The 26,262-nt window shown below is 25.6% G+C and overlaps 3 protein-coding genes across 5 annotated transcripts in view; 1 reads left to right on the top strand and 2 right to left on the bottom strand.

Annotated features, from left to right (window-relative positions):
- The first annotated feature begins 1,254 nt into the window (after positions 1-1,254).
- LOC112597148 (myb-like protein X) overlaps positions 1,255-26,262 on the top strand; it is a 32,206-nt gene continuing 7,198 nt past the window's right edge. The window contains exons 1-2 of one of the 3 annotated variants that reach the window (XM_025343088.1): positions 1,255-1,326; positions 25,783-25,967. The gene's annotated coding sequence lies outside the window, so the exon portion shown is untranslated. Of the gene's footprint in view, positions 1,327-22,868; positions 23,612-25,683; positions 25,968-26,262 lie in introns of those variants that run through there. The other 2 variants (XM_025343085.1, XM_025343086.1) reach the window with 2 other exon arrangements.
- LOC112597149 (eukaryotic translation initiation factor eIF1-like) lies at positions 7,490-10,491 on the bottom strand. Its single transcript, XM_025343089.1, has 3 exons — positions 10,224-10,491; positions 8,079-8,236; positions 7,490-7,716 (listed from the first exon to the last, which is right to left on the bottom strand). The coding sequence occupies exons 1-3, from the start codon at positions 10,249-10,251 to the stop codon at positions 7,570-7,572; spliced, it is 333 nt and encodes a 110-aa protein (XP_025198874.1). The 5' UTR covers positions 10,252-10,491; the 3' UTR covers positions 7,490-7,569.
- Positions 16,131-17,533, bottom strand: LOC112597136. Its single transcript, XM_025343074.1, has 5 exons — positions 17,428-17,533; positions 17,190-17,366; positions 16,824-17,131; positions 16,481-16,753; positions 16,131-16,421 (listed from the first exon to the last, which is right to left on the bottom strand). The coding sequence occupies exons 1-5, from the start codon at positions 17,531-17,533 to the stop codon at positions 16,131-16,133; spliced, it is 1,155 nt and encodes a 384-aa protein (XP_025198859.1).

Genomic DNA, 26,262 nt, shown 5'->3' with positions numbered 1-26,262 from the left:
TATTGCTGTTGTAGTGATTTATTAGTAATATAGTAGAATTAGTTAATTTTTCTCGAAATCGTAGCATTTATTATATTATAAATATTAATCAAGTATTCAAATAATATAATAATACATATATAAAATATATATATATTTATACCATATTACGAGTCAATACCACTTTACAAATGTAGTATCACGTTTTATAGTATAAATGATTATAAGTTTAAAGAGATAGAAATTTAATACTTCATAACTAGGGTTCGGATTTGAAAGCAAAAGCCTTTTTTTAAATAATAATAATAGAAAAATATTTGTCATTTAATATTTAAGACAGCGATTCTCAACCTTTTAACTTCCGAATACCACCTACCATTTTCACGTACCATTTAATTTAGAAAACTATATTTTTTCATTTTGTTTAAAAAAAATGTATAGAATATTAAAATTTATTAAACAAAAGTAAAATTAAGCATGTACAATTTGTTAAAACATAAATCAACCAAGCATTACAACATAATAGAGATTATTGTTTATCTAAATTTCTATCTTTAACGTGAGTAAAACCGACTATTTGGTTTAGTAATCAATAAACGAAATAATATTTTGTGTATATAATAATATTTTATTTGATGATAAATATTTATTTTTCATTCAAGTACCACCTTTGTGCTTTCTGCGTACCACTAGTGGTACGCTTACCATAGGTTGAGAAACAATGATTTAAGACGATGGATGTGTTTTTAATTTTACTTTTTTTACTTATAATGCATTTTTTATTTATAAATTCCTTTTTTGTGTTTAATTTTCAATGGATTTGATATTTTTATACACAACGCTCGTCTTCTGAAGACGGTACATTATCGTTTGTCAATTATTTTTAATGGGTTTTATTATCTGCAATATTTATCGAGTATTTGGTATTGCCAGTTGATTAGACGTTTATAAAAGTACCCATACTACGTATCTATATAGATTAAAATATGTTTATAAATTGTAACGTGTATAGATACTAGATTCAAAATTGTTAGTCAGTCCACAATTTTCTTTTTAATACAAACTAGTTAACATATATATAATATACAAACTATTTAATTTTTTATAAATTTTGTAATTGTTTTTTTTATAAATAAAATGCTTTTTTTGCCTTTTTGACATTTTTAATACTTTTTATATGAATAAATATAAAAAATTTTGTCTTTAAATCCGAACCCTATTCATAAATAGTAAATATATTTTTTTTAAAAATCATCAGATTTATCGTGAGCACAAGTGAGTATAAGCGAACACAGTGAACTATAGTAGAAGCTGAAATTTTTTCAAAACATCTCTGTAAACAGAAATGTAAGTACTTACTTACTACTATTTTTTATTTTTATTCTTTTATCTATATATATATAAATAAATAGATAAATAATAATCTTATTGAACTAAACTGTATTTATAATGAATTAACACTTACCTAAAAAAATTTTCTTTTTTCTTTTTTTTAAAAACTAGAAAAAACTAAAATAATAAAAATTTAATATCCAAACGTCATTAGCTGAAAATTTAATAACCTATACGATTATATATTTATACATAATAGGTACTATTTTTAATCACTATAACTTATTTTATCATGTTATTGATTAATGTTACGGGTGATTTATATTAAATATAAACCATGATTAGTGTATCACGTTCTTAAATTGAAATATAACATAAGATTTTTTTCTAATAATTATAAATGTTTTAATTTAAATAATTATTAATAAACAATATAATAACCAGGCTAAAGAAAATTAAAATGAACTAAAAAAGTTGTTATTTATTTTTCTATAAGTCTATTTTATTTTAATATTATTGACATTTTCTACCTAATGAATAAAAATAAAGTTTTTTAAAAAAATAACCGTGTATTATGTTTTGTATGTGAAATATTTTAGTACTTACGCATACTTTTAATTAAATGTTTAATTAGAGTAGTTTTTAGCTACAGTGTTCTACTTAGCTAGTACCAAGTTTTTTTTTTAAATGTCTAATCCTATTTTTAATTTAAGTTATTTAATAATTAGGTATTCGTCCAATATATATGCTATCTACTGTAAATATTTTATCTACGTAATTTTATGATAGGTACCTATAGTTTAGTATGATATCTACAGTGCTCGATTTAGAAAAAAAAATAGAAGGGGGACTCATCGAATGTTTGATAAACGAGCATTCCACACAAAATTAACCGTCACATTACCGTGGGGGCAAATAGAAGGGGTACGCTAAAATGAAATTAAAAAAGAAGGGGGGACTCCGTCCCTCCACGTCCCCCCCAAATCAAGCACTAGATATCTACCATATGTCCATATGCTGTATATTATATTATAATATACTTTATCATTTTAGAATTAAGATTAAGCTTTTACGGAAACCCCAAGTTATATTATATTTATACCTTAGTGAGTTAGGTAGGTTAGTAGATATTCTTTTATATTATACTTGTTTAGCGTGTGTTTGTGAGTTGTGTCGATTATATTATGTGGTTTTAATGTAATTTATTTATTAGTTATTATTATGAATTTGTCAACTATGAATTATTTATATCGACACATAATTCAATATGAAGAGATGTGCGAAATTTTTTTAAACATATGTGGTTTATTACCAATCGACCAAACATATACAAAAATTAAAAACCAAACAATTTTTGGTGGTGAGTTGATAAAAGTTCTGAAAATTGTCGAAAACGTAATTCGAAAGGTAATATGGAAACACGGAGAGCGACTAACATATTACCATCCCAACTTCAAATAGAGTGGTGGCGCTCGTCACAAAAACCAGCTGAAGACCTATTCAAATCATTCTTCGGAGCCATCAGAAATACGTATACATAACTACACAGTATAAAAAAAATGAAAAATTAGAAATTCTGCATTATAAAGGTAAGACAATTCACATTTATAGATAGTAAATACGTGTTGAAATCATACTTCACCAACATAAAATGATGGTAGATAAAATATTTACAGTAGATAGCATACTAAACCATCAAACATGCGGTAGATAGCATATTGGACAAATACCAATAATTATTAATTGATTATGTTTGAAATTAAAAAAATCATTTTTTTCTTACTAGTGTGATAACCCATATTTATAAATAGCTAAAAAAAAATCTATACATTTTGGAATAAAATGAAATCTGAGCAAATCGTTAACATAAAATATCAAATAGAACAATTATTGTAAATTTAAATAGCAAAAAAAGATGAATTTAATAAAATAGAAAAAATTTAAAAAAAAATTATTTTGAATATTAAAAAAAAATATCATATATTTAGAAAAAAGATTCTAACCTGATGAGAATAGAAGTGTTGAGAATCAAAAAAAAAAAAAAAAATTTAGATGAGAACACTATTTATTGATTTAGGTATAATAGCTAGAAAATATAATTGAAGAATAAATTTGCGCATAATCTATATATTAAATAACTTAAAAATCATTGTAAAAAAAATATTTCTTTTTCGATTTTTCAATTTAATTTTATGGATTTTTTTAAAAAAATATTAAATATTATTATTGTTGTTTAAGCGAGTTATAATTTAACCATGGAGGCATGGATATAGAGATATTTTATTATAAGTCTTTATCTATAGATTATAGATATATATCTATTTTATATAAGTCTTCCTGTCTTTCATAAAATAAATAATGTAACAAACAAATTTTAAAATAAATCTAAAAAATAAAATGAAAATATTAATTTAAGTTAATCATATAATAATGAACTCTATATTTATATGCATCAATGAAAAAAGGAGTACTAAATTTTATAGTTATTTTTATTTTTCTAAAAAAAACAGAACGATAACTGATAAGATAAAGCTTTTTTATGTATCATACCATAATATGACAAATTATAGCGTATTCGTTCTTAAACTGATAAATATCGTTAATCTTACTGTATTTATAAACCATATTTTCAACAAGCTGATTTTTATTTGATAATAATTAATAAATAATACCTAATACGTACATACACTTTGGATTCCATCTAGAGTGTTTAATTTATGAAATATCATCTTTTTCCCAGTCGTGTAAGATAAATCCACAACAAAAATATTCAACATTGCACTATCTTTTTTTTCTTGAATATATAAAACTGCTTTCAGTTAATGAATATTTATATTTATCTTGAGGTGAAATTAACGAAAATAAGTTGTACCTATGTTTTCAATATTGAAGAAAATGACGTAATTTCGAATATTTAGTATATGAATTATTTCGTTGTGTTGTACTAAAGAAACTTCAAATTAGATAGCAAAAATTACTACTAAATTTAAATGTTTTATAAAAATAAATGAAAATTTTTTTGTAGTAAAAACCTTTGAAAAAAATAATAGAACTTGATCGAAAGAAATGGTTTATTATTAACTAACTGAGCTGAAATATTTAGTAATTACTAATTAGATAATCAACTTTTAAGTTTAAAAACTTAAAACTAGAATTTACAGTGTAACCAATACACATGATATAATGTTAACAATATTTTTGAGTTATAAAAAAATGTTGTCGTGTTATCACGAAAAAAATGTAGATTTTCACAAAAATCACTGTTTTTTTATGTTTCACGGAAAAAAAATTAACTTGAGGGGCATATTCCAATATAAACTTTTTTTAATTTTCCTGTTAAAAACTACTGTAGGTACTGTTGTGAGCATACAAATATCTACTAGGTAGTAGGTACCTACTATTACTGGTGTTACTTGTTTTTGAATAACATGAACAGTTTTTGCCAATTATTGATTTTGCATAAAAATTTTTTATCTCCTACATTTTTAATTTTTTTTTCTGTTATTTTGAATAATAACTATAGGTAAAAAGAAAAAAAAGAAAAAAAAATAGTAATTTTAACTCTCGGTATAAACAATGTTTAAATTGTTATCACACCACTTTTAAAGTTAAAATTTTTAGTATTTTTTCAACTCTTAACATGTTTACACCATACACATACACAAAAAACATTTATCATTGTAAAATAAATACATTCATTGCTTCGCAAAAATCTAAAATACTACAAAAAAATAAATATAACTTATAAATAACTAACTACCATTAGAGACAAAGATACTGAAGTCTGAAATAAATGTTAATTTATCCGTCTTTTTAGCTTTGATAACTTTTTTTCGTATTCAACATTTTATCATAAAATTCTAATTCAACATACTTACATACCTATCATCCATTACAACGATGGAGTACACTTGAAATATACGCATATTTATAGAATATAAAAATAACAATAAAGCAGAGCACTGGTGAATGGTGATTGATATCAACTTGACCGTCGAATCGACGTATTTTCACTGTTATAACACGGTATCCACTCCGCATATGGGCCGTCACATTGTATAATAATATGGCATGTTAACACAGTATGAATTGTACATCAAATTAATTATAATAATTCTAAAAATGCTTGAAAATGTTATAATCTTTAGCATATCTTCTAAACACTAACATAAACTCTTGTTTATGACATCAATTTTTAAAAACCAATTAAATACTTCACTTCATAGTACATAATTAAAAAAAAGATAATTCATTAACTTCACCAACTATAATATAAAATAAATTGTCTGCACTGTTCTCTATTAGCTAATTTTATAATTTTTAAGACTTAGCATAATTGATTATTTAATTACTAAATGTATGATTGAAGTTAGAATTATAATTAAAAAGAAGCTTACACATGCACTTGATCAATTCTCAGCTTGTTTTTATAAATAAATTGAACTTAGTTTGTTGTTTTGTTGGACACCGTTTTGTAATAACATAAAAAATTAATTAACAATAAAGAGCTTGTAACTCATGTTAATATCTAAACGATTCCCTGCACTGGCTATACTTTAAGTACTATTACAACAGAATGTAATAATTGATCAAGTAAAAATGTCAAATATGACACAATTAAAAGGAATGGCAAGCAATTTTTTCAAGACTGTTCTTTGCACGTAACTAATGGGCTGTAACTAATTATGTTTTTGCTACCTTGATGATGAGTGAACATATCATTATCAATTGTCAAGTTATGATGTATATTTGACTAGACTAACAGGTAAAGACTACAGTGCCTTATAACAATTTATAATTAATTATAGATATTAGAATATTTTTATGGCTCCAACTTTAGGATAATTACAAGTATTAAGGTTTTGATCGTAGCAATATAACAATGTTAAAGAATTCTAATTGAAATTTATAAATATTTTACTTTATCACCATAAGGATATTTTCAAAATATTTAAAATGATTTTATGCTAATACCTATTTGGTTATTTATTCGACTATTCCACTATTTGTTTCAAGTTGGTATTGATTCAAAAGCAAATTAGTAACAATAATATAAATATATAATATGACATAATTTTATAATTAAAATAGATATAATTTATTTAGAAAAATTAATTTAGTATTATTATTATTTACTTATAAAATTAATGCTAATAGAAATATAATTATTTATATAATAAAATAAATGTATCAATATAAGCTGTCAGTCTTTGCTCAGAATCCATTATACATATTTATATGTAATGTATACTATTTATTATTGAATTCAAATACACATACATTACAGTGACTTAAGTACTCAATGACAAGGTGCATTCAATACCTATCTACTTATACAACAGTCAGTTCTCTGAGTTATTGAAAAAATCATAACTTTTATTATTCACATATTGACGAACTTGAATACTATAAATTAGTTGAATACAGATAATAAGTTCTAAATTCAACATAGCTTATTAATGTATTAATTATAATGTAATTAGTATTGTACATACTTTTACTTAATCTAATCTATTTAATACATTAGTTTTATTATTTACTGAAAAGGACGTTGAACCCACATGTATGTCTCCATTTTACACACGTACGACATAGTAAATTTTTGTTCACCAGCTTCAATAGTGTTAGTTTTGATATTAGAATAAATTGACTTATTATCAAACTTATAGATAAAAACATTATATATTTTCTTTCATTAGTTTTTTACAATATTTTAATTTTTAAGTGAGTTATAAGTATGAAAAATATAAATGTATGAAAATGCTCATAATTCATTTAAAAATTAAAATATCATAAAAAACTAATGAAAGAACACAGATAATGTTCTTACCTAAAAGTTTGATGATAGGTCAATTTACTCTAATAACAAAACTAAAAGCATACTATTGAAACTGGTGAATGAAAATTTACTATGTTGTATGTGTGAAAGACGGAGACTAAAGATGAGGGTACGATGTCCTCTTGACAAAAATATATTTAACTTACATATTCTGTTCCTAAATATAATCATAAATTAAAGAATATTATATTATTCTAGTAATATTAAAATAAGATTACTAAGCCTCAGTCTCAACTAATTATATTTATAAGTAAATACAAAAGTGACTATCTTCAGACCAATAAAATAAGATTAAATTTGTAAGGTAAAATAAATAATTTAAAGAATCAGTAGAATCAAACACTAAATTTATTAATGCATGTTTTAAATTTTTAAATTATTGTAATTTTCATGACTGAGTAATATAGTAATACAAAGTATTAGAAACCATGAACCTTTAGTTGATCAGACTTGGCAAGACCACATTTAGTTAACCATTGGCAAATATTTTCTCGTTGGTCTCCTTGTAACTGTAACACTTCACCGTATTCAGGATGATCAACCACTGTACCATTGCACGCAAACTCCTAAAATATTAAAATTATTTTCACAGAATAAATAATTTGTTAAAAATGTAAGACTTTAATACCTGTTTGACTTTAACATGTAATCTATGATAATAAATTAATTTTATCTTAAAGTTGATTATTATAAAATTGAAAGAAAATTGATAACTTAATATATTAAGCTAAAAACAAAATAATTAAGTGCAATTAAAGCTATTTTTTATTTAGGTATATCTTATATGAATATTAAAATTATTTTATTACATTTTTATGTATTGTACTGATGGTAAAATATTTTTTTGAAATAATTGATGAAATATTAAATAAATTTAAATATTTAGTTTTAATAAAACAAATACTTCATATTAGTTTCTAGGTATTACCATTTTGCAAGCTCGTACAATCTTCTTTAAATCATATTCAGATGATAGACCTTGAACCGTTGTTAATGTTTTACGACCATTACGCTGTTGAATTCTTATGTGAACAAGCCCATCTTGAACGTCATCATCAGCACCCTTGTTTGCATCAGCAAACGGGTCTTAAAAATAAAATATCAACAATAAGTTATTTTTAAGTAAAACTTGTAACCAATTATTATAAAAATAATCAAAATGATATGAGTGTAATTAAATAGACCATATAATGTATGTATCAACTAATAAATTTTGAAAAAATTATATCAAAATAATATATAGGAGTATATATATACATAAAAAAAAAAAAAATTATAAAACTCTAAATGATATCTGATCATTAGGGTCTACATTTATGTTCTTTGAATATGCCTAAAATATGATGCTTATATTCTTTAAAAAAAACTGCAAATCTTGCATTATCTAAATAATAACAGTTTTTATCCCTAAGAAATGGTCAGTATTAAGAATCATAGTGTTTTAAGCCTTGTTTCCAATCTAGTAAGACTGGTTTAGGTGGTAAATAAACATCTAAAAATTCTTCTTAATAAAAATATTACTATTGCATGTTTTTTTTTTACCAAAATTATACAAAAAAAATTATAGTAATTATCCAAAAATTTTTTTCCAGATACCTACTTTTTATTGAAATTATACAAAACTGGTATTTCTCAAAATGGACCAAATATTCCAAAATATATTAAACATGCTAATTATTCTATAACCAATGAAATATTCTCAAATATGCAAAAAAAACTCTTTCCAGTAAACTCAGTGTTCAATGAATCATCCACGATTTTTTTTCTCGTAAGACTGCATATATACAGTATCATTATGTAAAAACATATACTGATTATTTATTTTGGATATTTATAGTTAAATTTACAAAAATAAATAAATTGATAACAAATTAAATAAGAATAGAAAAATATAGGTAGTAAGTAATTTTAATTGTATTTTAGAGTTAACCCTAAATTATCTACAAATTACATTTAAAAAAATAACATGAGAAACTTAACATAGTTTCAGCTTTAGATAATTATAATCGAGATCAAAGTTTAGAACATTAAGAAATTGTTAAAAGGATGCTACACCCACATGTGTTGTATCCGTCTTACAAATGTACAACATAGCAAACTTGTTTTCACTAGAACCGATTAAATGTTGTTAACTTTAATACTCAAGCCAATTGACCTATAATCAAACTTTAAGGTGAGAACATCACTTGTTATTCCTTGTCAGCTTTTTACAACATTTGGATTTTTAAGCAAATAATGAGTATGTATAATACTAAAATATGAAAATGCTTATAAGTAACTTAAAAAATTAAAACATTAAAAAAAATCCAACAAAGTATATCAGATAATGTTTCTGGCGTTTAAGTTTGACAATAGATCAATTTGTTCTAATTTTAAAATTAACAATACAAAATTGATTCAACTGAAAGCAAATTTGCTATGCTGTTTATTTGTAAGACAAGGACAACATATATGAATATAGCATCATCTTATGAGTCTAATAGACAGGACTAAGTATACACAATGAAATCTAAAAGCTTTAATGGTTCAGTCTAGTCAGTAGATGTATAATGATTAAATCAAAGATTTTATATTAACATACACATACATGTTTCATAATAGTAGACGGTTTGACAGGGTTTAATAAAATGCATCAAGTAGAACCAGGTGAATGTGACTAAAAATAAATAATATCAATTGACGTCCAACACCTACGACCCACAACAAGGAAACAATATAAAACCAACGAGGAAAAATATTCATGTAAATAGTGGCTACCAAAGATGAAGATTAGTTGATTACTTAAGATTTGCTCTCGTTTATTTTGGGGACTGCATAAGAACACATTACATGCAATACCGTAGAGCTTAGCCGTGAAAACATGCCAACAGGTGTACCCAAAACAAAAGCAACACCCATAAACATGCTTGCAAGCCTTATGTTGGTAACACGCGACGAACATTTCCTGTAGTAAATGAAAGTACATTCCTACGTAGGAATAGCACGTGTCTACAGTTCACGGCGTTTCACTCGTAAACCACTAAGGAAAGTGTTTATGATCACAACCTCATGTGCAATCCTAATTTGTACTCACCAAAAACGTTGAGATTTTGGATTGACATGCGTACTGTTCGTATGTCTTGTTGTATCGACTGGCCCCACACAATTCCGCTTGGCGATAAAGAACTTAATTAGACACGTCTGTTGAACTTCACTAACTGAATAGGGACTTCAGGAACTGGTAAGAGATTCAAGAGTAAAGAGCCGGTGTGTCGGTGTGAGGGACGTGCAGGTATTATGTCAATATCTATAATATATATAAATATATATTATAATACTTCAATAAATTTTGTAGCGAATGATAATGACTAATGACAACATGATATCAAACTAGACATTCAGATGATAAGATACGATAATATATTATGATAACAATGGCGCGACCAGTGTGGGTAGTAACCAAACTTTATAGATTATAGAACGGGAAGATGGACTATTTTGTTGTGCAAAGAAATATTTGATATCTCTATTTTTGGTTTATAGAGTACTCTATGTTTTGGTCAATAATGATTGTCATAATAATATGCACTGCAGCTTATGCCCTACGCCCGCCCCTACTAGTTACTATACATTATTTTATTTACAGTAAAGTGGTTTTATACTTCAGTAAGTAGTTATTTAGTAGTTACTAGTTAAAATGCCGTGTTATTTCCACTTTATTTCAGTTTAAAATAATGAAATCAAGGAAAAATCCAAGATTGTTCGTAAAACAGAATCATTTCCACAAGGAATCTGAATAAATAGCAAAAAAAAAATAAAGGTATGCATGTGATATGAAAATTATTTGAATTACATGAAATTAGCGTATTGTTACGTTAAGGTACACAATTAATGTTCTCTGATCCAAAGTGTAATTATTAATGAAATGCTACAAGATTTTAGTTAATCCAATTTTTGTAACACTCATCAATATCAATTTTATTTTTATTTAATTAATTTTTGTTTTACTCATACTCGGCATATTCTATAGAATCTGTATAATGGAAGTATATGTAGTAAAGACTAAAGAGTTTATTCTTTAATCTTTATTACCATAGATATTAACTATGTTTATTACATATCTATCTATTCTATCTCATTGATTTTATCATTGAATATTCTATGATAACACAATATTTTCCCTAGCTTTTCATATCTCATCATAGTCCACACTGCACAGGCATATTATTTTAAAAATATAATATGTTTCAGATGTGTGACAAAATGCATTAGGAACATGTCGAGATTATGTTATTTAGAAGATGCCATTAACACAGATATAATACTTTATATTAGTAGTTATCGATAGTATAATAATATATATTTTATTCTCTCGTGTTATAAGTGTTTATGATCAGCAGTCGATATCACAGATATATACAATTTACATATTTGTGGTCGATATACTATCTATATTTTATTTTCTTTGCGACTGTAACAGATATTAAATTCGATAACTTATTAGTTATCTATGGTTATTATGACAATCAAGTCAAGAATATTATCTGTGTGCAAATTGTTATGCAAATATAATTAGTAAGTAAAATATTCATAGACCATAGTTCAAAATTATAAATTATGTATAGATTAAAAATACTAATATTTCGTTTTAAAATTGAAAAAGTCAACATGCATACAAAGACAGATAATATGTTTAACTATATGTTTTGTAATAGGTTAACTATTCACTTAAATACTTCAGTTACTAGTGCATGACTGGTTTGATTAAACATAAATTTGCTGTATTATATATATATATGGGTCAAAAACAAAATATAGTTCACTAACATACTCTAAAATATTTGTCTTACCATTTACTTTTTGTAATGTAATTTAATTCATGACTAAGTAATGAGTAAGATTTGAGATCCAAACTTTGTTTAAAGGTCTAGTTTTTTAAATGCCTAGGTTATGAAAATCAAGAACTTTTTAATTATAAATCAAGTGTTCAATTAGGAAGTCACAAAAAAGGTTAATTTTAAAGAAATGTTTAGATTACTGAAAGAAATATACTTTTTCAATTATTCTTACAAACATTTGTAATTATAAATTATGAAATAATATGAGTTTTTAAAATATTCGGTATTATTAAATACATACACATTAATACTGAATGAAGTTAGGTTTTGTAAAAATCAATAAATCTTTGAAGTGAAACACAGTATTTATCTATTGCCTAATTCATGTTTATTCAAATTATAATTATAATATCTTATGTTTAAGAACCTTATCCAAAAGCTAAAAAAAATATATTATCAAATTAATTCATTAATTAAAAAATGTTTTTTTTGTTATAAAGGTTTACAGTATTAACATAATTTGCATAAGTATTTTTTTAGTGTTTTTAGTACTATTAGTTGTTAAAAAAATGTATGTTTATTATTATTTTAATTTATTTTATATAGGTGCTACACAAAATTGTTCTAATTTAGTTATAATATAATATATTTATTTTTATAGTTGTAATGTAGTTGGTTGGTAGTTAGTAATATAGTTGAAGAATATATTAAGAAAGCCATAAAATAAGTTATCACTGTGCTGTATAGTTGATGTTGATTGTACCTTGTCATTGAGTAGGTTATTGTGTTAAATTTAAATTCAATGATAAATTATTGTAAATATTGAAAGACAATTTTGAGCTTAGATAGTCTAAACTTTCTCTATGTTTAGTATACATCATTATATTTCTATCAAGTGAAGAATTGACATAAATATTATTATTTCAGTAAAATAACTAGTTCTTCAAATCTGAGTTATCTATGAATTCTAATAAATATATATAAATAATTCATTTTATTGTATTTTTGTATATATTTTTAGTTATTTTATACAAAAATTATTTTAATTTTATGGATAAATATAAATTATTATTAGGTATTTTATTTACAGAATTAATTCAATTTACAACAGTTAGTATTATAACTTATAAATTATAGATAAAATATAGAAAAATGTGTAAAATATTTATTATTTTTCACTTATTAATTTATTTAAAAAGATATTACAAGTAACATAATACAAAACAATAATTTTTACACACCTCCTTTAAAATGAATATGTGTTAGAGATATAGTTCTTATATTAGGATTGAAACATTAGATTATAATAATACTTAAACACGATTTAATAAAATAAGAAGAAAAATTTAATTAACAGTAATAATTTTGATAACAATAAATAAGCTTATGTTAGATAAACTATAATATATAGAAGAAACTTGAAAATAAGATTAATTTTAGAATAAAACAAAGTTTTGAAAATTCAACACCCTTAGTAATTCAGGATATTTTTACCTCATCCAACTACAACTTTATATGGTTTACATTATGGTACCATATATTTTGAATTAACAACACTATTATATTATGTTTAAAAATATTTAGATTATAATTTTTAAGCAATTTAATATAAATTTTTAAATGCATACATAAAATAGTAGCAGTGATAAACAAACTCTTGAAACTAAATGATTTATAGAATTTTAACTAAGTTAACATTTATATATATGTGTGTATATATATAGTAATAAAATTATATTTTCACAGTAAAATAATATTTCTATGCTTATATGTATATAAATTGGAACAGAAATTTTTAAATAAATTATTAATATAAAATAAAATAAGCTCATTATATACAAAATCAGTATAAGAACTACTAATTAATTTCAGTATAAATATAAATAGTTTAATAAGTATTTTTTTTTTCAATATGTTTAAATGTATATTATAAGTGTAGCCTCAAACGTCAATACTATAAGAGATAATCAATTGCACAAGTGAAATATCTATTATTCTTTATTAGTTTTTTTTAGGTATAGTTTTTATGTTTTGAAAGATAAAAAAATATTTATAAATTAGTTACTTTTCCTATGCTTTTATATAAGCAATTTAATTTATTAGTTGCTAAGCATTATAAAGAATGATACATTTTTTTTTCAAATTGCTATTTATATTAATATTTTGTTTATTTAAGTTTAGTTCAAGTAAATTATTGTCAAACCATGATTTAAATAAGTTAAAAGTTTTATTAATTTTTTATGGAATAATATTACCATGTCATCAGCAAAACAAATTATTAAATATAATTTTATATTTTACAAAAATATTGTCATAACTGTTAACTTCATTCAGAATAATATCGTTTAGTATTAGGACTTTTCAGATTAACTATTATGTCCTCTATAAAAAAAAAAATCCATATTTAGTCCTAAATTGTTAAATTTGTTTATAACTAAATTATTAATAATACACTAAAATAATTAAAAATTAAATATTACTTTAAGTATACAACACAAAATTAAACTATAAATCAATACGTGTGCTATATTATACATTTTATCTTTATACTTGAATAGACAATAGCATAATTTTAGTGAGTATGTACAAAATAATAAAAATATTTTTATTACTTAATCATAGATAAATATTTTGTTTTCATCAAACACTAATAATATAAATATTTAACAATACATTGAATATTCAAAATCAATCATATAAAATATATTTTAAACAAGGCTTGCATTTGAAATAAAAATTTTGTTATACGTTATTTACAATTAAAATGTTATACACATTCTGCGTTTATTGTTATTCAGAATTAAAATTTTTATTAATTAATTAAATAATTGAAATACATTTTTTTTTTTTTTTATGATATATTTTATATTTTGTTAATTGTTATGTTTTGTTTTGTGTTATTTAATTATTTTTTTAATTTATTTAATTATAATTACATCAACAAATTTCAATTGTTTTTTGTCAAATATAACCTTTGCATGCCCTGATTTTAAAGCAATATTTTGAATACATTTTTGAGTAATATATTGAAAATGTAATTAAATACAAAACAATAATAGACTTTCTTTCAAATTATTTTTTCTCTTTTATCAAAATAATTACTATAACACAACTGTTATCTTGTAGGAATGAGGTTGTAATGGTTCGTCTACTAAACCAAAAATAGTTTGTTAATGATAAATTATATGATGTAAGAATATTATATTTTTAGTAAACTGAAAAACCAATAAATAAGCAAGAGTTTAAAAATTAAAACATAATTTTTGTAAGGTTCAAAATATAATTTATACACGCAACTACCATAGAATTGTAACAATATTTAAAGTTAAGATACATAAAAATAGATACTTGTATTCTAAAAATAGTTATACTTTTATTCAAATACCAGTTTCACTTTAGGACAGAGTATTTGAGTATTAACGCGAGTCAAAAATAAGCAGCAACTACTGTATATTCTGCATGAGTGTTTAAAATATGTTATTTATAAATAATTCAATGAGTTCTCCAATATTTTCGTCAAAGCCACTTATAAAAAACATACCATCACGACTAAAATTGTTTTGTTCAGAATAGTATCCTTTTAAACAACAAATAATAATCCTGGAAAAAAATTTTTGATCAAAAATTGATAATTTATCAACTAAACTAATTAATTATTAAGTAAGATAATATTTTTAGCTTACAATTAAAAATTATTATAAAAATAAGCATATTTTGATAAGATAAAAGCAATTTATCATAAATCAAGAAGTTTCAATAATATTCTTGATTTTTTAAAAATTTTATGTATAAAGTTCTTTACTATTTGATCAATATGCACTTTTGAAAAAGAGTATGAAAACTTATGTTTCTCATTGTTATCTAATAAATAAAAACAATTAGTTTTCTTCGACCAATATGATGTTTTATATGCTTATTACTCTACATACAATTTGGACAATATTCAAAAACATACTGCAAAAAAACTAAAAATTTTTATTTCTAAGAATATGCACTATGCAATCAAAAATATTTACTTTTTGGTTCTATATTTCTATATATTATGGATCTAGATATCTTAATTTTACTCATTTATAATAAATAATTAAAATCATAAAATTCTGACTAATAGACTTAATTAAGCAGGAAAATGTATCAAAAAAATATGAATATTTGAGCAAGCGTTATGATATTCCAATATTTGAAAATTTGATGTATAGGATTATAGGAATTTCTAAGTAAAAAGTCCAAAATCTAATTAGTTTATCAGCATCTACAAAAACATACTTAATTTTTGTGTTTGAAAAATATGCTTCATATTCTTTCTTGGCTTTTTTTATATTTTTTAAATCCATGTTATTAGTGCCCATAAACAGAAATACATCATACATTTGGTTACAACTCATAGACCAATCGAGAGTACTTAATGGTTTAATATTTTGAACTTGAGTAGTTTCTTTATGATCTTTTAGGGACTGAAAAAGAAATTTAAGTCAATACTATATAATTTAATAAAAATAAATAAATAACTCACCTGTCTGAACAAATTATTTTTTAAGGATGATGTTGCCAATACTTTTTCATAATCAATATCAATCATTTTAAATTTATCTGTATTGGATAAAGCACATATTGTAGGTATGCTGTTAGCTTTTAATTGATTTGGGTAAATTATTGATTGTATAATCAACGTAACGGCCTCAACAGCTTTGAGAAATCTTGTATGTTTATAATTACAGATAAGAGAATTCATATAATTTCGACTGTCATAAGCTATTAATAACCGGTAACTTGATGGATTTAAGCTCTAAAAAATGAATAATAGTTTTAACAATTCTACATTATTTTAATAATTAAAGTTAAAATTATATTAATACATCTAAAGTTATTTTCATTAAATCAGTTGATAAATTTTGTTCTGGTTGTAATGTAATGACTTTAGGAACTGCAGCTACAATTTCGTAATCTTTCCCCACACTATTCAATTTCAAATCATTTGTCAATTGGTAATTAGTTGAATAAAGTAGACTATGCATTGTTATGATATAATCGTATACCCATCGTTGTTGTATTTTTGATATTTTTTGCCTTTCACAGTCATTATCTTTTATCAGTAATTTTGGTTCAAATACTTTAATCATTTTTTTTATACCATACAATATATAAGTAATGTAAATGACATGACCTATAATATATTCAAACATATAAATTATATAATTATATAACAATGATTTGCTAATTACTTGGGTCATCTGAATGAAGATGAATCGTGTACATAATTTGTTTGTGATTAATGCCATCATAGCTCATATGGTTCATTATAGATTTAATTGTTTCAAGAGCTACTCTATTGAGATACCATTTTTGAATTGTCAATCGAATGGTTCTACTAAAACCTGAAGATTCTGTAGGTATATGTCCTGGAAAAAAATCTACAATTATTATTTTAATATATAATTATATTATACTAGAAAGAATTACCTCTTTCAAAGAGAATCTTATTAACAATATTACAAAATTTATAGAACATGAATAATTTCAATCCATCTGTGCAAATGGTTAAAACCATTTCATTAGCATCAGTCATCATTTGTTGACAATTATTCTTCAAATTAAACTTTGCACATACGGCCAATAAATAAATTAAATACTTATAATGTTGAAGATTTTTTTCTTTTTCTATCTAAAATTAAATAAAATTATTAATATTTTATTTTTTATAATAATTGTAATAGAAACAAACCTTTGAGATTATTGGAATAATAGAATTAATATCTTCAGTTTTATTTTTTATAATTATGTTTTCAATCAATTTTATACCAGTGATTTTAAAATCTTGTCCATATTTATGTTCCCAAAATGGTGTAAGGTTAAGTGAAGGAACATATGTTGAAGTTTTGTTTCCCAAGAATACAAATAGACGCAATTTATGTTCAATTAATGAATAATTAGTCATCTTGATAAAATAAGATAGTGCTAAACATAAAATGTTAAAAATATTAACCCTATACATAATCAAGTATACTTATGCTATTTTATCATAAAATATTAATTATAAAATCAATACTGTAACTTTAAGATATTATGGTTCATTCATCTGCAATATTATGAAACATGTAATATTATCTATCATATGTATAATATTATTACAACTAATCAGAACATAAACAGAATATTAAAAATAAACTGATGAGCATAACTGTTTTTTTCTACAAAGTTTTTTTTGATAAATCAAGTAAAAAACAAATATACATAGCATTGTGTAATCCAATTCTATTATATCGTATAACAAGTTGGGGAAGAATAGAACAGAAATAGAACAGATATTAATACATAGAATATTATTCAAAAAAATATGGTAAAAGTAGTGTACTCCCTTCCTTCTAATTATCAATTGGGAGAATTATTCAAGTATAGAAATATATTTTTTTGTATTTAACAATGTAAATACCTAAGAAAATCTGATAAAAAATCTATGTGAAAGTCAATTTATTAATACCAATGATATAATTAATTAATATCAAATAAAAAAGGTAAGCAATGAACTTGATGAGAATGAGTGTATTAATAATATTCTAAAAAATCAATATGTTTAAATTTAATACCTATCTTATCCTTATGTGATGCAAATGTTAATTTTGTTACTATCTACTATATTTTATTTGCGATCATATTTTTAATAGTTTAAGTATTTTACTATAAAACTTATTAATTATTATAATATCCATGAACTCAAATACGAGCTTATAACTCAGTTGGTGTATGTATTAGCTATTATTAATGTAATTTATTGTAATTAAGTAATTATAATATATTTGGCTGAAATAAATAAAAAAAAATCTACTGACAATAAATTATAAACAAATATGTAATATCTTATGATTTATCGTGTAATTTTATTATTATGTATTAACCTTAATATCAATTTTATTTGATATGTATAGTCCATTTCCATCATTGAGATTAGGATAAGAGTATTTTTCAAAGTAAAAATATTCTTTGTACTTATCAGTTATTGTTACACATATTGTCACATATTAACACTGCGTTATTCTAATTGAAGATACTTTTGTGATTTAAATTAATACATTTCCTTATCTTACTATAAAGTGGTTTTTTAACATTATTGCATATCTATGTTTTTTATAACAATATATTAAATTTTATAAATAAAAAAATGTTATTCTACAATCGAAAAAGAAGAATATGTTACTTATTGGTTATATTATCTTATAAGTAAGTATTTAAATTATTAAAATTTACTTGTTTTGCTTTTGGTGTCTAGTAAGAGACGAGTGATGATTAACTTACTAACACCCTTTTTGATATCACTATTGTCAAACGTCAGTAATAAATACTTATTAGTTAACAAAATACAAATATTATTTACTTACAATTATTTACAGTTACGAATGTTGAACTACTTGCTGGTCCTCACGTGTGTGAAATCTTAAAAACGGTGGTATTGATATTATAACTTGTGATTTAAAACCACGAGCATTGAGCATTAGAGAAATTTTAAATGTTCATATATTATGTCGGCTTATCGTACATATAGCCTTACGACCAAGATATTATAACAAAATTAGTACTTCTATTAGAAAATTACATTGATATTGTACTTGGTGCCTTGCGGTTACGGTAAAACTACTAAAACTAACCTATGACTACAATATGGAATATGAATAATTACTGCGTCACTGCCCACTGGTTAGTGGTTACTGGTTTGGAATGTTTGTAATATAATACAGAATAGATTAGCGTCGGCTAATGATAGGAAGAAAGAGGAGGATGGTTTACAAATGTCTCTTTTTGTTGTATATTGGTATGGAAACAACCATTATCAACGGGATCGCTACTATTCTTCCAATGTTTTTTTTTTCATTAACTTTTCTTCCAGTTTATTACCAACCTTGTATTTATTATTCGAACTGATCATTTTTCCAATGATATAATTCCCAATTAATATATTTTTTTTTTAATTTCAAACAACAATACTCTTATGAATAATTTTTGCACAAATTATTTAATAGGTAAGTACCATATAATATGATTAGTTTAGATCAATAGGTATCTGCATAAAACTATAAAAGATGTCCTAAGAGATTTGTTGATTATTTAATGCTTTTTCTAAATCTAATTTTTATATTCGTTGGTTGAACAAAAATACACAAATTTACAAAAAAAAAAATAATATTTTATTTGTTTTCTGAAAAAAATCCTAAACTTCAGGAAATTTGAAGGGAAGTTACAACGATCTATTGGCCACCCCTGGAATAGAATGATCAGTATATTGTATAGATTATAATTAAATTATTAATATATTCAAATAACTTACTACGTAATAACACTGTGGATTCTAACGCGTAGATACAGACCATATGTTTGTACAACATTAATGTTGTATAATATTAAAACTTAAAAGCACTTGATAAAAACTTAAAGCCTAGAAAGGCACATTTTGTGTTAAGTGACAAATTGTACACAATAGTTGAATACACACGCAGTCGTCAAATATTGGGTTAAATTGGGGATCCCTGGCTGTTTAATTTAAAATATGTTTGTTTTATTTTGTTAATGCCATGAGAGCACTTACTTAGTTCAGTATTAATTATTAATAAGCACAAATAATTATAATATATTTGCAACTATAATATACATACATATATGAAATTTTTAGTGTATTAAAATATTGCAGCACCCAATAAAAACTGAGCCTGTACCGAGGGATCCATTCTTATACATTTTGAATACACAAGAGAAAAATTTAAAAATTAGTAAACGTCATTTACAATTTAAGAAGTAGGTAAAAAATAATATTTTGAGTATTTCTAAGAATAAAAATCTAAACAAATTAAATACTTATCACTAATTTGTAAACAAAAAAAAAAAAATTCTTAAATATTAGATAGATTTATGTGTTTCACATATTTTATTTTAAACAACTCAAAACTAAAGTGATCATTATTAATATTTAAAGAATAACATGAATTTAGACCGATATGTAAAACACTATTGTCACTATTACCAAATACTTTTTATTAACAATTGGTATATTTACATTAATATTTTTCTTACATCTAGTGCTATGTTTATGATCAACTTGTGGAATTAAATATTTATGTTTATACAATTGAATTAAAACAAATAAATTATAGACAGGACAAAAGATTATTAAAAGTATATTTCCAGATTGATATACAATATGTGTATGTATATTGTATTAATGTTAAAAAGATATTACCTTTTTATATTAATTATTAAAAATATATCTAGCTTCTTTAAATATAGGTAAAAAAATTTGCCTAAGATATTATTTATATATGTTTATTCCATTTTAATTTGTAATATAAAATTATACCAAGGTATTTTATTTCTTTAACATGTTCTAGCTTAATATATTTTAGATTACACATATTATTATTTAAAGTTGATATACAATTTAATGAATGTATTATTAAATTTTTATTTATTTAAATATTTGAATCTTTCGATTCAAAACAAATGAATTTTGACTGAATTAGATTTACCTCAAACTTGTTTTTACAAAACTAAACATACATCATATTTAAACTTTTTATCACTTCGGTGTATAAGGCATCCCATAGTTTGTTTAGATATTAGTATAACCATCATTTATCATCAGAAAAACTTATTAATTTCGTGTTGTTATTTATTTTAATTTTAAGGAGATCGTTGATAAATATAGTAAATAGTACACCACAAGATATATTACGATGATTTTTTTTTTTAAATTCTATCATTTAAAAATGATTTAATTAGATTATTTGGTATTTCATGTATACCTATCATGTTTAATTTATAAGTAATATTTCATGACTCACACTATTGAAAGCTTTATGTATGTCTAAGAAGATTCCCATTACTTTAAAATTGTTATTAATATTTTTCCATACAAAATTATCAACCTAAAAAGAGAATGTTCAGTAGATAAATCTTTTTTAAAACTATAAAATCAAATTGATTTTTAGAAAAAAATAAATTTTTATTTAAGAAGTTGAGCATTCTATTTTTTATGCATTTTTCGAAAATTTTAGATAATGTTAATGACAAAGAAATTGATCTATAATTTCCACTCAATAATTTGTTACCTCCTTTAAATAATAGTGACACTACATTTTTTTAAAGTTGAGAGATATATACCAGTTAAAAGGGATTTATTAAAAATAATAGATAGTGGTATAGAAGGCTTTGGAAACTTTTAGTAATCACTGTGTTTGACACTGCGCTCATTTACATATTAATATAGGTATGTATATAATTATTTAAATAATGTAGCACGTTTTAACAAGCTTTGAGATGTGTGTTGATAAAGATGGGTAATTAATTAACTAAGTTTTTAACAAATGCTTTTAATGCTTTTCACACATTTGATTTGTATCACACTATCACGTATACTCTGTATTCACGCGTTAGGATACACGGGAAATTATTTTGAGCTAGCACCTATGCTCATTGTTGTACGTGGTGAGTTATTTGAATTTATTTTAATTGTTATCTGTGTATAAAGATCATTCTATTCCTTTAAAATGATAAATAATAACCATGTAAGTAATATTTTATTAAATTACAGGAACCTAATAAAGGTTGGTAAGGATCTTTAATTATGGCGACCACCGATCATATAGGTATAAATAAATAATAAACTCAATAGAATAAACATTTATTTTTTAATATGTATAAATATATGATTGTGTTAAAATGTCATAGAATAATAAAACTATGTGTAAAAGTATTTATGCTGGAGTTGTTTGAACTTTTGATAAATTTAACCCATCACCACAGATTTCTTTTTAATGGTTATTATGATATATGTTTCATAGACTGATATATATTATATACTTATTTTATAGTCCCAACCATTTTTTCAAATTTTATATACCTGCAGAACGTATGTCAAATAATTGAGAAGATATTTAATTTTGTAATCGAGACTTAACAAAGTAACTATAGTAACCTTACGGAATAGCTAATAGATACTTGCATAGTTGTATGGTTGCACATTATCGATCGTTCCTATTTCATTTATAAAAATATGTAGATCCAAATAAATCACCACTAAAAAGCTAGAAATTACTGCACTAGTACTGGTATGTTTCAATTACTATATAAACGAAACTATTATTTAATTACTAATTTTTCTTTTATATTTTATTACGAAATATTTGTGTTTGTAGTGACGCGGTCCCGCGTAATATTCCGTTTGAATTCAAACGGCCTTTACGCGGAAAACCGCGGAACGACTTCTCTATCCAACCGCCAGCGACGACGGACGACGCCGACGCACGATCAACGGCGTCGGAACGTCTTGACTGCCGATACCGCGAACCGATCCGACGACCGGTGTGAGAGTTTTTCACCATACGCCGTACGCGATATAACATCCGTTGGTTGTTACCATCGACTGTACTGTGAACCTTGTCTTTTTCCCTTGACCACAGTGACACTCTCACCGTGATATTCTTGTGTTCAGCATTTACTTTGTTGTTTATAATGTTTATATTAACACAATAAATCGACGACCACCGTCTCTTTTTAAACCCAACATCTTGTGTTTAATTTATTTTTGCTACCTGTCAACATCCCGCCGTCCCACTCCACCTCCAGGTACGCATCAAATTGGCTCCCCGAACAGGAATTACCGGTAAGTAAACACTTTTATATTTACCCCATACTACTACCTCATCGTTTTCCTATTGTGCAACTTGCAAATTTCTCCCGAAAACCACACGACAAAAACGTGGTTTGCACAGGCTATTACGGAAAAACCGGCGTTACGTAACATAATCAGATAGTACGTAACGATAGCCGCGCCACCTAATTTACGGACGCACCGAAATTACCGCGCGCGACGCTGCAAACACACGGGGAGTAGGATAGGTAGGACGCAAGAGCGCGATAAGACTTTTTGCACCACCACCCGCCCAGCGTCACCACGCAAGTAGCCAGCATACACACCACAAAACCGGACCGCCGCTGCCGCCCAAAGCACCGCCGTCGTCCCTAATCGCGATAGTCGACCGGATTACACACACATACGTACCCGCGACTATACATTATGGCAGGAAAACATATGAATGAGTTGACCGCTGCGGAGTTACGCTATGAATGTAGTCAACGCGGGCTAACGGAGGCAGGCACGAAGGATGCACTCGAAATCCGATTAGCTCAGCATTTCGCGGAGATGGGCCTACAGGCAAACTCCATACGATTCCAACCCATGGAAACCATTGGGCCAGCAGGAAACGACGCCGACGGAAGTCAGACGTTTAACGCCGGACAAACCGAGACGCAAATGGATGACCTTATACCCGCCCAAGTACCGCCAAAAACACCATCCACACCACACACATACACCGCCCAGCATACTACGGATATGATGCTATCAGCCCGTAGTATATTAAAAGAGGCACGGCAGTCGGCGGAAAGCGTGCTGAACAAGCACAGCTTGGAGTCGCGACTATCCATGCTAGAGGACTGCATGTCTCGCTTTGGCGAGGACCAACGCCGTATAGCGGAGACAATGCGCCGACTGGAGATGGGTATGACGCGCTCGGCACCGGAAAAACAACCGGAAGCTACCGAGATTAGCCGACCACAAGGTGCTGCGTTATCAGGACAACACCGGAACACACCGGAAGCACCGCCGTTACACAATGCACAGCCTCACCCGTATACGCACGCGGGAGTCAATACGGAATACGGAGCGAGAATTCCCGTGGCACGTGAAACACCGGCCGCGGGCAATCACCACGCAAACCGAACCGTACACTCCGATAACGCGTCGTATGCAAATAACATCACCATCAATCCACATAGTTATACAACACACCAGTCGACACTTATACCGTATGACGAGATACGCACAGTGAGATACTCGCTGCCGGAGTTCCACGGAACGACACCCGAGGATCCGGTACGGTTTATTCATAAGGCCGAATCGATTTTGTATAAGACACAGATTGACCGGACAGGCTGGACGAGCATTATCGAACCGCAGCTGAAAGGTGCAGCCAGTACCTGGTGGAACACCATTAGGATACTGGACCTCACTTGGGACGAATTTCGTGTTGACTTTTTGCAAAAATTCAACAACATGAATATTCAGGCCCGGCTGCAGACAGAGATAGTGTCCGTCCGGCAAACACCAACACAGTCGCTAACGGAGTTTATTACGCACAAAAACCAACTCGCGCGCCGCATCAATAACGGACCAATTCCGGTGCTAGCTGAACCGCAGCTAGTGCATACGATTGTCGGATTAACGCGCAGTGAATGTTTTACATGTAAGCGCTTTTACTAAAATTTTAAGTTTAATAACTTTACGATTTTAAATAATATATATATAATCGTAATATTTCGATAACCATTAAATCAGGATTTGTTTGGTAATCAATATCCATACTATCTTTAATCGTGTGGGGCACTAATAGTGGCGTAGTTGATCAATTCACGTTAAAATCTTTTTAAGTATTTCATAAATATTATTTTGTTACACCCAAAATGTGTAATAGATGTTATCTATCACTGTAGATATCTACATTTTTTGAATATGATTTACCTATGGCTATGCTATTAGAGACTTCATCTATAATGTTATATACATATTAATCTATTTCATTTACTAGGTACTTGCAATAGTTTGATATTATTTAAAAGTAATTATGAAAATGGCACTTGCTAATATTAATACTAAAAGTTTAAAAAAAAAAAATATTTATTAAAAAGTGTGCAGGATTATTGTATTTTGAGTTGGTAACACCGTTCAATTAAGTGGCAGCCGAAGACACAAAACCCGTTTTTATTGTTTTTTAGTTGGAATTCCATAGCCTGCACGTCGAGTTGTTCAACGCATTGCACAGTACACAGCACCTTGCCGTGGATACATCAGGATTCAGTATTCATTACATCCAGTTTTTGAGTAGCAACAAGTAGTAAGATATTCATATAGCAGACAGGCCATACATAATTAGTTTGTCATCGTCATAATTATCATTACAGTAAGCATAATATATTATTATTATTAATTTATTATATTATAATTATACACAATATATAAAATAATTTCGACAAATGAAATTTAAATAACTATGTAATTACTGTACTCCGATCAAATTTTTAATCCATTTTATTTTCTATTAAGGTATTATATGGTAAATAATTGTAATTATATGTAAAAAAAAATATATAATATTCATTCAAAATAAATGTTTAGTTACTAATTACATAGTTTTTAATTACATTTACCAGCTATTTTTATTATATTTGGTACATTATTATTCTTTTGCTTTGCAC

Source organism: Melanaphis sacchari, unplaced genomic scaffold (genome assembly GCF_002803265.2).
Source record: "Melanaphis sacchari strain LSU unplaced genomic scaffold, SCAv2.0 Contig37_pilon_pilon, whole genome shotgun sequence".
Taxonomy (NCBI): Eukaryota; Metazoa; Arthropoda; class Insecta; order Hemiptera; family Aphididae; genus Melanaphis; species Melanaphis sacchari.
The sequence above is the reverse complement of the archived record's forward strand: the minus strand, read 5'-3'. Positions and strand labels throughout refer to the sequence as shown.